Raw genomic sequence first — 13,607 nt, forward strand, 5'->3', positions numbered from 1 at the left:
GCTCGTTAACTTAGCGAACGAGCCGAAAACGAGCTTCTTAACGAGTCGAACACAAGCTGTTTGCGAACAACGAGCCATTTTGACAGCCCTAATTATGGTGGTATCTCATCATTATAAAGTAGTGGTGAGAGAGAGGGGAGTGTGACAGTTAGATGAAGATGATGTGGCCAGGTATATTGTGAAAAACCAAGCTTTAGATGTTGTTTTGGATTGCTGAATGGGATTGGAACCCATTGTCTTTGAAGTTAGTCGATGATATACAGAAGTGCAAGGGTTTAGCAAAAGGGCATCAAGGGTGGGCTTGATATTGAGACTTCATGCTTTGGTAGCAATGCAGAAGGCTTCAAAAGATGTTGAAGATCACAACAGGCTTCATGTTGTTGTGATCTCGAAGATAAGAGCATCTTAATACACTATGAGTTTGATGGTGGAACAATTGATAGTGAATCAAAGGAGTGGTTCATAATCAGATGATCATGAAAACAACTGCAAAGAGATGTGCATCAATTTTGTGGCTACTCACATTATGGGTATTGTGATGTCGCGATCCCATGTCAGCGCATGTTAGAAAAAGAGAGAGGAGGCTTTGGCCTATGATAAGTAGAGAGATTCGACAGTTTGTTAAGTCCATAACTCAACCGATGGAGTAGCAATGTCATTGCTCTCAGGTAATTGTTGAGTTCGACAAGAATAAGCTCCATATAGGTCACTCATGTTGAACTCACAAACACATAAGATGTTTGTGAGCAATAAATAACTAGAATTAATCTAGCTCTAATACTATGTTAGAGATATGCTATAGAGAAAATGAGAGGATTATATCTCTATTCAATTGTGTCTAGCGCGCCCCCGCACGCACGCCCGCATATATATAAATAGTGAAGATTCTTACTATATATTGTTTTAGAAATCATTATATAGAAGTAATTTACTCAAATTGTTTTGAACTAACTATAAGGCTAAAGCACAAACTTAGGTTTGAATTGGCTCACAATCATTGCATTTCAAGCCAACGAATTTTATGATTGATCCATTGCATTATATGACTTGAAAATGGCTAACTTTCAATAGCTAGTAGATGTGATGTTTCTGATTTTGTGCGTGTTTAATCAATGGTTATAATGACATTAAATTATTATTTCGGCATTTATGAGTACACTTAATTTAGTTTCTATATATCTTATTGTCTATCTTTTAGTATTACGTAGAAATTTTGAAACTTTCTTTATCTTCACAATAGCTACAATGTGTGCCATTATTTATTTTTAGTAAGTGTTATTTATGATATCAACTTTACGAGTTATGTAGGATTTTTATTAATTTTCCCAAATTAGGTCCAATTGATCTTCTAATTTCCTTCTTGTAATATAAGAATTTCTTTTATTACTCATTACAAAACCTTCCTCTTTCTTTAAAAGTTGTGTGTAAAGTGCATCAAAGCAATTGTAGTTCTTCGTAAGGTGCTGTTTTGGCATATTCATTGTGTACATATACAAGTGAAAAAGGTAATAAAAAGAAATAGCTTTTCCCCTTTTTAAAATCATGAGCTTAAAAGATGTTATTAAAATTTTGAAATAGATTATTAAAATAAATTTATTAAAGTTTTAAAATTGAATAGATTTTGATAAATAAAATAAGTTGGCCAGCTACATTTTTATGATTCATATAAATGTTAAAAAAATTGAATTAAAATTTACATATGAAGATCTTTTTGGGTCATGAGATATAAAATTTTTTGAAGAAAATATGACATTTTAAAAATGGCAAATCTTATTGAGCCAATAATAATTTTAAAAAACTAATTTTTTTTAAATGAGGATTGTAAGCTACTTGGAAGCTATATCTCTCAGTACTTTGCTATTTGGATTTATAACTATTTTGATAATCTTTGAAATTATTTTTGCCTCGAAATAGATTTGCTCCAATTTAAAGATGACTTACACCACATATATGCATATATTTGTACATACATAGTACATAAATATTATATTTATACACATATTTGTAGGTATTTGTTATATTCATAATATAACTATAAATAAACATTCTATACATAAACATATCATAATTTATTTTTAGTTAAAAATATCTAATAAAATTAATATTGACTAAAATCAATTTGAAGTTTGTCTTGAAATTGATCGTTTTTTACTCATCTTCATTTTAATTTGAATCAAAATTGAAAATTTTGATTTAAAATTGAGTCTATCCACCCGACTCAATATCAAATGAAATGTAGATAGTGCTTAGTTTTTATTTGCCATGAATGGTATATAATCGATTAGTATAATAATTTGGTATAGTTGGCTCGAGGAGGAAAGAAATATGCTTGTAACTAGCGTTGATTGTAGTCGTTCAGTAAGAGTTTCGCATTTACAACTGTAGTTTTATAACAAGGCTTAACAATATTTTTATATCTATATTTTATTGAATGTGGATATGCTTGCAAACAAAAAAAAGTCATGCTATTTTGTGCATTTATGTAAAGATTATATATGTTTAGTAATTGATACATTTTCTACTACTAGCGTTGATTGTAGTCATTCAGTAAGAGTTTCACATTTACAATTGTAGTTTTATAACAAGGCTTAACAATCTTTTTATATCTATCTTTTATTGAATGTGGATATGCTTGCAAACAAAAAAAGTCATGCTGAAATTATTTTGTTCATTTATGTAAAGATTATATATGTTTAGTAGTTGATACATTTTTTAAGTTAAAAAAAAGGAACATTTGTGAAACCTTAGGCGATATGAGGCTTATGAGTTTAGAGAACAAAATGGCTTGAATAATTTATTGAAGCAAATTTCTTGATTATGCTATTGGTGGCAAGCCAAATGATTGTTATGGGGGGCATATTGAAGCATTTTGGATTTGCTACGTAAAAGAGTTTGAATATAAATGAGGACATAAATCATAGAGTTAAAACTTTATGGTTAAATTAAAAGTGTCTTAGATATATCATCAGAACTTAGCTCAAGAGTTTAGAATTATCAAGGTGAGAAGTGATAGTCGAACAGTAGTGTCATATCGGTCTAACATTTACTACAATCCACAAAAATCATCCAAATGATAAAGAAGTATTAAATTAAAATGTTTCTAATACATCATCTAATCCAAACAATAAAAATATTTAGTTGCAATAATAATTTTAATATAGAAACTTAACGACAAGATAAGAAGTTTGTATGATACCTATTTTCATCAGCTCATATTCTCCTCTAAACATATTCTATCATGTCAACAATTTAAATCAAAAGAAGTTCTTTTTAAAATAATTAAGTAAGGTACATCCATTTTCATTTCCGTTTTCAAGCCTTTTTCCATTTTTATTTTTATGCATGGTTATAATAGCATACTCAGCTAGTACCATAATGGGTGACTCCTATGATGGACTCATACAATTATTTTTTTATTTAAGTTTTATTTAATTTTTTTTCAATAATTGAAACATTTGTTAGACTTTAGTATGAATGAAAATTTTGGAACATTTTTAAAACATCAAAATATTCATTTAATTTGTTTTTGCTATGATGATGTAATTAAAAATAAAATAACTCAATTTAGTATGAGTAGAAAAGTATTTACTTACCTCAGTTGAGCTTGATGCTAAACTTTTTTAAGTTACTCAAAATAAAATACTCATCTTAATTATAGGTCGACTAAGTGGCTCGTGAATTGAGCTTGATGAGCTAACAAGCCAAGTTTAGCCAACTCCGACTCGGCTCATTAGCTCGTGAGCCAACTAATTTAAAAAAATAATCAATATAAAATACAATAAAAATAAAATAAAATTTTCAGACTCTAAAATTATTAAAAATGTTTAAAATTAATAATATTTTACATTTTATATCAAGTGATTTCTTATTATTTATCTCCTAATTGCTAATTTTATTTTTCATTTTTATTATAATATTAACTTAAATTAATTTTTTTTCCTTTCATAATAAACAAGCCGGGTCGATCTCATAGATAAGCTCAAGCTTGAATTTGATTAATTAATCAAGCTCAATCTTAGGCTGAGAATGGCTTGTGATCGACTTGACTCAACTCATTTACCCCCTTGTATCCGCTACTCTTTGCTTGATCAACACCCTCTCTCACTGATCATTCGTTTTTGTTTTGTATGGGACATTGTATCGCTTGTTTTTGTGTTGCAGCGTGATTAATCCTGTGGCCTCCCCATGTCTTGCTTCCTATTAGCAAAACTGAGTCGTTAGTTTCACTGGTTCAACGTGCCAATTCATTTTTTTTTTTTTTTCATTTAGGTTATTACAAGTGCTATGCTTTAGATGATAATCAAACGAACTTGAAGATACATGCTATAGCTTGACAATAAAACTTGCTAGGGTTAAACTTCAAACGGTCCTCTAACTAAGAGTCCCTCGCACTTTGTGCAGCCAATTTAGTTCCATAGTGTAACATCTCTTCCTCTCAATTATAAAACGAATGAGATCAAATTTTTTATCACAATTTTTGCATGAGGTTATTTTGGATCAATTTTGTAAAATTGAGAGACTAACTTGAAGGAATATGATACTCTACGATTAAATTGGCAGCACACAAACAGTTGGGGGGAATATTTTGGGAGTTAATCTTAGCTTGCTATGTTATATGGATATAAGTTAGAGTTTAGACCTCTTGTAGCATGTAAATAGAGTCATGGGTGATGATTTATAATGTCATTCTGCATTGAGTTGAATAAAGATAATGACGATTAGTATGATGGACAATACATGTTTCTAAATTTTGTACCAGCTGGAAGTTCAAAATAATTGTGTGGTACAACCAGCCTCCCATTCCCTCCTTTGATTTTTACTGGAGTATGATTAATAAGTGGCTTCACGGGCAGACTGGTGTTCCTAACTTATGATTTTCGTTTCATTTTCAATTTTCAGTTATTTTAATAACTGATTGGTTAATGGGTAACAACTGGCCAAGAGGTCATTGGTATTAATGAACTTCTACCTACTACGATGCATTTGCTTAAGATTCATTGAAATATTATTTGTTAAAAAATGTAGCGGTTGAAACATAAACTGGTTCTTGATTTATTTATACACAGTTGCGTCATCATAATTTTTAATGGCATCGGTATTTGCATCATCATCAGCTCTTATTCCAAATAGGCATTCATTTCTGTTAAGAATGACTAGTGCTACTTATCCTTATTCCTTCTCAAACCCTTATCATTTTTTCTTTCCGGCTTATATTTCAGGATAATCTTTAGTTTTTTAACTATTTAAAGTTTATTTTTTTCTTGAACCATTTTGATATGTTTTCTTCAAATGCTGATTTATACTTTCATTGCCAATATTTTGACAGATATGATTATCTTGGAAATTACTTTGAGCAGACATATCACTGCTATCCTACATCCTTTATTGATAAGGTATGAGCTGCTTTTTTTGCTGTATCCCTAGTAAAATTTTCACGCTTCATTTTGTAGCAAAGTCAGCCATTTACCTTATTCATGTTTTATTTTAACATGCTTTTTTACTATTTTGCAAATATTATGTCATTGTTATTTAGATCGAGAGGCTTTATTTACTTACCACACGTTGTAAGAATGTTTGCCAAATAAACATATTAAACAACTTCACCTAATTGATTCGTCACCGTGAAAACTTTGTTTGCTTTGACAAATTTTGTTTCTTTGTCTGTTTTGATTCTCTTGCTCAAATTCTAATTAAGTTCTCAGAAACTTGCCATTGTACTTATTTTAGGCATTGTTGTACCTTCCGATGACACTTTTATGGTAGAAATCTGAACCCCATCACATTAATTTCTAAGAAGATTTACATACATACCACTCAATTCCTGTGTATTTATATATCTAACACCTATATCTAACACCTCTAACACCTAAACTTCAATTTTTACATACTTGTCACCTTACCTATGCATTAAAAGGTTTATTTCACTTCTTAGAAGTTACAATTGGTAGCATTTTTCATGAAATATGAAAGATTTGGCTGGTATCTATTGAGTGTGGTATTTTTGATGAAACGTGAAAGTTTTGGGTGGTATCTATTGAGTGCTACATGAAACGAACAAGATTTGGGTGGTATCTATTGAGTGCTACATGAAATGAACAAATTTCACCCTAAGTCCTCAAATTTATATTAAAATTATTAGTGACATGTCTGATAGAGCCTGAAATTAGAATTTCATTTAGTACTCGATTAACTAAAGATTTTTCAATTACAGTAAAATTACATTAAGAATTAGTATAATACTTCACTGTGTACAGTGTTTTTTAACTGTAGTACTTCACAACAATATTTTCATGTCTGTATTTATGATAAGTCTGTATCTATTCTAACAAACATTTTCTCTATATACAATGTAGTACGTGAGTAATATTTAGGAGAAATAGAAAAAATTCATTCCAATTCAAATCAAGATTATCTAGTCAAAGAAGACAGAGAGAACTTATAATCTGGATAATTTTATGGGGCAGTTTGTTTGCAAGCAGGATTTAACTTAAATGGGATTTAGTAAATCTTATATATTCAGATTTAATAAATCTTAAGACTGTAAAATCTTGAAAACTATTTGGTATGATAGAAGTTAAATCCGGTTAAATCTTGGTGAATTGTTGGACAACTTATTTCAGAATCTAAGTTTATTAGTCCAAATAAAATGTTAATATTAATTTTTAATGATTAATTTTATAATTGATTTAATTTTAATTGATAATAATTATTATTTTAATTATATTAATAATTAATTAGTTATTTAAAATTTTATTAATTATAATTAAGTATACTAAATTATAATTAGCTTAATGTAATATATTAATTACTTTTTAATTATTATTCAAGTAAATTAATTTAAAAAGTAGCTTCAATTAAATTTAAAACAATTTCAGTTTAATAATATCTTTATTAATAATAATTTATTAAATTATAAATTAATTAAATTTAAAAAATTTTAGCTAACCAAATAAAAACACAATAAATCCTTTTTCTTCTCCCCTTACTGCTCCTACTCAAAATCAAAACCTAGAGCAGAACAAAAACCCACCTTTCTCCTTCACCTCCTACTATTTGCAACCCTCAAAGAAAAGAAGTGAGACTTATGCATCTTAATGCCCGGCTTTGCCCCATATATTTCTGAGCTGAAATTTGCGAAGAAAAGGATGGACAAGATTTGAAGCGAGGCAGTTTTGACATTCTCCACCTTCATGCGCTTATATTGCTTAATCTTGAATTTTCGGATTCAGTAAATCCGGGATTTACAACGAAAGGAGGTAAGCACATGATTTAAGATTCCATAGGATCTAAGTAGTCATTTTTGGCAGGATTTAGGTTAAATCCAGCTAACAAACATCTCGTGGATTTCACTAATGATCAGTGTAATGAAGAGGCTCTCACTTCATAGTTAATTACTATACACTTCATAGTTAATTACTAAACTTTTTTAGGCATTCTAAATAAAAATTATCTCAAACCCTGCTTTGAAATACTTAATAAATTTTATATAGTAACCTAAGGCATCAATCCACTCCATATGTGGTAGCAGCCCTATATGATTGAATCCTCTTGATGGTTCTAATAGTCACACTTTTCATTTGGATTTTGTAACATCCTGAGTGCGTGTGTTTAATGGTTAAGTTATAGTTGTGAATTTTGTTATGCAACACCCCTTGCCTAATTTGTTATGAATTTATGTTGGAACTCATGTTATTCATTGATTGTGTGATACTTTTTTTTCTTATTCTTGCAGCCACAGCTGGAAGGTGGTGACAAAAGTATGTTGCATGAGCTCTTTCTATCATTTTTAATCTTTGATATTGTATTAATTTCTAGTCTTTTGAACACATTTACTGAATTTGCTTGATGCTATTACAGTTATAATGCCTCCTTCGGCCCTAGACCGTCTCGGTATGTGATAAAAAATTTACCTTCTTGAGAAGAAAAACATTATATGTCCCAAGAGCATCCTACCCACCTGACTCTGTTAAGACATATGTTGGTGATTTGGAGCAACCAACAATTTGACAATTCCTCTACAGCATCTTTGCATATTGAATATCCAATGTTATTTGAATTGTGCAATGCATCAACTCAACGGACTTCTCATTGTGGTGTCCTGGAGTTTATTGCTGAGGAAGGGGTGGTTTACATGCCATATTGGGTATTTTTCTTCAATGGATGATTTTGTCCCCAGAATTGTCTTTTCTTAACTAAAATGGTTTCTCATGACAAGTTTGCATTCCTTCAAATGTTTAACAGATGATGCAAAATTTACTTTTACAAGATGGGGACATTGTGCAAATCAAGAATGCTACCCTACCGAAGGGAACATATGTCAAGTTGCAGCCACACACAAAAGACTTCTTAGACATTTCAAATCCCAAGGCCATGTAAGTTTGACCTCTTCTTGGCTTATTTGTTATATCTGGACGATTCTGCTTGGAATAATGCATATGAACGAACTAGTAACCTATTCTTCTTTGAACTTGAAGCTTGGAAAAGACATTGAGGAACTGCTCCTGCCTCACTACGGGTGATAGTATCATGGTTCCATATAATAATAAGAAGTATTACATAGATATTGTGGAAACAAGGCCTAGTTCTGCAATTAGCATTATTGAGACAGATTGTGAGGTCAATTTTGTACCCCCGTTAGACTATAAAGAACCTGAAGTATCCCAGCCATCTGTTATATCTCAAAAATCACAACATCAAGGTACTTATTCTCATTTCCATCTTGCTACCCTATATTCTTTTTATTTTTTATTTTTGCTCTTTTATAAATACTTGCTCGGTTTGTTGGGACTGTTTGATGATGTGATTGTAACTTTATGCAATTTCTAACTTAATTTTCTTTCTTACTGCTAATAATTATTCCAGGATTCTTGAACATGGTTGTTCGAAGCTAAGCTACTGTCATCACAGAAAGTGGTGGCGTATTTTGATGTCGAATATTTATAGAGCAAATTTTGATATGTTTAACATGTTGCAATCATGTTAGTTTTTTTTCCCCATGGATTAACATGATAGGATAGCTGTAGGGTATGCAGAAAGTTCACTAAGTTATGTGACAGAACCCAAGCGCTAACCAGGGTTCATAGGCATGTTACTTTTGATGTTCTGCGTGATGGATTTTCCATAAGGGATTTTATGATGTATCACACCTTATGTTCTCTAGGTATAAAATAGAATAATTTCAGGATTTTATGTATCTTTTTGAGTTTTCTATGCTTCTATTATGGATATGGGTTGTATATTAAGGATGCTTTGGCTATTAATTATTTAGACAATGGTTCCTTTTTTAGATATTGGTCTCTGTATCCCGAGTGATGTTTGAATAGAGCTACTAAAATATACCACCCTTGTTGATTCGGCTTTGAACTTTTTGACCATTATGCTCGTTTACCCACTTCGGACCTCTTCTTAAATATTAATATTTCTTCATTGCATTGTATGGTTAAATTTATTATTGGGATAATTACATACGTAGCACTCGAAACTTTGCTATTTATAAAACTAGTATCCATGTTATTTTTTTAAACTACCATACCGGTGCATTTACGCATGTGACGATCAAACCATTGGGATTTCATACAACAATAGTAACAACAAAAACAAAAACAAGTTTTTATTCCACTAAATGGGGTTGGCTACATAAATCTTTTTTCTCCATTGTTTCCTATTGAGTTTCCTATTATCATTAAGTTAGGGTTTTATTTTGAATTTTAATATTTGAGTGAAAATTTGAAACAGATGAAAGTGGTTTGCTAATTTTGTAAATAGCAAAGTTTCGAGTGCTACGGATGTTTCACTTCTACACCTTTCGCACATGGATCCGGAAATCTTTTGCATTTTTTTTTCAATAGCATTATTGTCATAATGCATAGCCCTTAAAACATGGATATTTACAAAACTAACGAAATTCTTCATTTTTTTTAATTTCTTACTCAAACCTGAAATTGCTTAGTGAAAATCCTAATATATTTTGCAAATTCCTTATGATTTGATGGTGGCACATAATTATATGAGTTTGCTTTTTTTTTAGTGAGTGGTAATAGCTTTCTAAGGTAGATTTTAGTGGTTTGTAAATCTCTTGCAATTATTTGTGTTTGATAGCTTGCGAGTGCAAATCATTGCATGCTTGATTGTGTTTCTATTTTGTGAAAAGTAGGATTGAATTAGCAATTGTGTTTTCATTGCTTCTTTAATTATTTTGATATTTTTTTCTCTCTTTGCATTTAGGAAACCCTAAGGCATTATATATTGTCCATCGCATTTATGTTGAGCATATAGTTTCTAATATCCGTAAACTTAAAAACTATTGTGAAGAAACTGCGAAAATCGGTTCGAGAGATCGAAAGTAAAAACTTATAACAGATGCACACGAAGTAAAAAAAATATTAAAATTTGCAGAGAATACCAAGATTTAATGTGAAAATACTCGAGAATGAGAAAAAATCACGAAGCCACTCCACACCAATAAATTCACTATGAGAATGAAGAGAAATGTGCGGATTACAACACACTCAAGTCTCTCTACACTCCTGAAACTCAAGAACAACACTTTGGATGCTCCTCTCTTTCGCTTAAGGGATCTTGAAATCCAACAGTGCGCACACTAAAATTCATAGTGAGGCCAAAGACTTAAATCCCTAATTGGTAGAAACAGTTGCAATAGTCGGAGCGCCAGTTCCGAGTGTTGGGTTTCCAAGTTCTCGGGTACATGAAATGATCCGGGTGCAGTTGCACTCCTTGGGCGACGCATTTCTCTGCCCTCGGATTCAGGAAATGTCTTGCGGTGCACCTAAGCACCACTCTAGGCATCAGGTTTTCTGGCTCCTTGTTCCTGAAGGGTATGTTGGATGCCTAGGCGCTACCAGGCGATGGAGCACTCCCTCTAAGCAGTGGAGCACCCAACCAGGCATAGGGACTCCCCTCATTTCTACCATCAAGCTCCTTTCTACAATCAGTCTCCGCACATAACAATCTTCAACTTGGAGGCAAATTACAAACAATTCCTCTCCTTTAATTGGTACCCTTCATAGTAACGAATTGTATTGTTGCTCAACCCCCTCAGTCTCAACCTTTTTAAACTCCAACTGAAGCTATACATAGCTTCAATTTTTTAGTTGTAACAACTTTAGTCAATATATCTGTAGTATTTTGAGCTGTGTATCTTTTTCAAAGATAACTGACAATCTTCTAGGAGTGAACAAATAAAATAATATCTTAGGTGAATGTGTTTTATCCTGATATGAAATACAATATGCTTTGCTAGATAAATAACTATCATGTTGTCATTATGAAGTTTTCTAGTTCCTTGCTCCTTGCCCAGTTTTAACATGAACTCTTATAGTCAAATCACCTCCTTGCTAGTCTCAGTGATAACAATGTACTCAACTTGTGTAGTAGAAAATCTAACTATCTTCTACAACTTGGAAATGTAACTCACAGTGGTGTTCCCCAATGTGAAGATAGAACCTATTGTACTTCTTCTATCATCAATATCTTCTGCGAGATTTGAATTTATATAATCTTGTAGATTAGTCTCTGCACCACCAAAACAAAGTGCCTTGTTGATTGTACCTCTCAAGTATTTGAGAATCAACTTTGCCGCCTTCTAATAATGTTTCTCTGGATTGCCCATGTAGCTGCTAATTACTCCCAGTGTATATGCAGTATCTGAGCTTGTACATATCATCACATACATTAAACTTCCAATAGTTGAAGCATAATAGGTTTCTTTCATCCATGCTTTTTCTGCTTCAAACTTAGGAGATTATTTCTTAGATATTAAAGTGATTACTTAAGGGGGTGTAAATTGGTTTTACCTTCGTCTTGTTGAACTTGTGTAGACTTTTCTCAACATATTCTTCCTGAGATAATTTAAAAATACCTGCACTCTTGCCTCTGTTGTTCTCACACCGAGGACCTTTTTAGTTGGACCTAAATTTATCTCAAACTTCGTTGATAATTGATCCTTCAAGCTCTTAATTTTTTTCATATTTGTTACCGTAATTAGCATGTCATCCACATAAAAAAAAACACAATATAATGATTACCAAATTTTTTTGTGAAACAACAGTGATTATTTTGGCACTTCATGGACCCATTGTTTGACATAAATCTTTCAAATCTTCAACACCACTATTTTATGGCCTGTTTCAAACCATAAATGCTCTTCTTCAGTTTTCAGATATTGTCTTCTTTTCTTGGAATTTCATATCCCTACGATTGTACCATATACAACTTATCTTCTAAGTCATCATGCAGGAATGTTGTCTTCAAATCCATTTGCTCCAGATGTAGATTTTTGTATGCTATTAAGCTCGACATAACTCTAATAGTTATCATCTTCACTATATAATAAAATATTTCAGTGCAGTCCACTTGTTTTTTTTGAAACCCCTTTAAAACAAACCTTACTTTTAACACCTTCTAAAATCCTTATTTTCTCTATGTAAGCTCGCTTATTATGCAATGCTTTTTGTCATCTGATAATTATGCCAACTTTCATGCCTGATTTGACCTCGAGGACTGCATCTCATTATCCATGACAAACTCCTACTCCTTTAAGTCTTCAACTTGAGTGACCTCTTCATAAAATTATGGTTTATCACTATGAATTAGCAAAAGATAGTACCGAGAAGGAGAATCCCTGTATCGGTCGTGTGAGTTTGCTAGACCTCTAGCTTCCGTAGCAAGTGCTTGAGGAACTTTTTATGCTTCATCAGATTGAGCATTTTTTCTTCCTATATTCCTGATCATCAGTATCTTCAATCTTAAATTTTTGGGAGGCTCTTTAGGAGTAACTGATAGAATCAAGAGTTTTGTTTTTGTCATTGTACATCTCTATTTCAATAAAAGTCACATCCCTGCTCCTAATGAATTTTTTATTCTGAAAATCCCAGAATTTGTACCCAAATTAATCTAAGCATGCCCAATGAAAGCACATTTGACATATTTCAAAATTAAGCTTACTTCTGAATCTTGCATCAACATGAACATATAATAAACAACCAAATACTTTCTGGTGAGATGGTTCTGGTGAGATGGATTTATCTTCTTGCCACTCCAGGCTCTTTCAGGTAGACCTTCATTCAATGGTACTGATGAACCACAATTTATAAGATGAAATGTAGTATTTACAACTTCTGCCTTGAACTAATCTGACAAGCTTGTATGCAACCTCATACTCTTGATATACTCCGTGATGGTTATATTCATGTGCTCGACCACATCATCTTGTTGTGTTGTCCTTAGAACAATGAACTCATGCTTGATTTTCCTTGAAACACAATCATTTTTGAATGTCTAATCACGATACTTGTCACCATTATATGTTCTATGACACTTCAATTTCAGGGTTGTCTCATTCTCAACCATGGCCTTATTCTTCTTAAGCACATCAAACCTATCAGATTTATATTTTAAGAAGTACACCCTTACCTTTCTAGTGTGATCATCAATGAAAGTAACTGTATAAGGAACCTCTAATATACTGAACTTGAGTAGTCCCCGTACATTAGTATGTATTAACCTCGACTTTTAATATTTTACTTTTGACTCATTTTTTTAGAAAGTAATATTTTTTTGATTGACATAAATATAATTTTCACGAACAT

General features: G+C 31.7%; 1 protein-coding gene across 1 annotated transcript in view; it reads left to right on the forward strand.

The window, feature by feature from the left end:
* The window catches only part of LOC110020304 (ubiquitin fusion degradation protein 1 homolog), a 28,917-nt gene that overhangs the window by 7,821 nt on the left and 7,489 nt on the right, over window positions 1-13,607 (forward strand). Inside the window, exons 3-8 of the mRNA XM_020718361.1 lie at window positions 5,327-5,393; window positions 7,733-7,757; window positions 7,858-7,890; window positions 8,022-8,143; window positions 8,242-8,372; window positions 8,475-8,698. Coding sequence (XP_020574020.1) covers window positions 5,327-5,393; window positions 7,733-7,757; window positions 7,858-7,890; window positions 8,022-8,143; window positions 8,242-8,372; window positions 8,475-8,698 — 602 coding nt within the window. The remainder of the gene's footprint in view (window positions 1-5,326; window positions 5,394-7,732; window positions 7,758-7,857; window positions 7,891-8,021; window positions 8,144-8,241; window positions 8,373-8,474; window positions 8,699-13,607) is intronic.

Source organism: Phalaenopsis equestris, unplaced genomic scaffold (genome assembly GCF_001263595.1).
Source record: "Phalaenopsis equestris unplaced genomic scaffold, ASM126359v1 Scaffold000002, whole genome shotgun sequence".
NCBI classification, from domain to species: domain Eukaryota; kingdom Viridiplantae; phylum Streptophyta; class Magnoliopsida; order Asparagales; family Orchidaceae; genus Phalaenopsis; species Phalaenopsis equestris.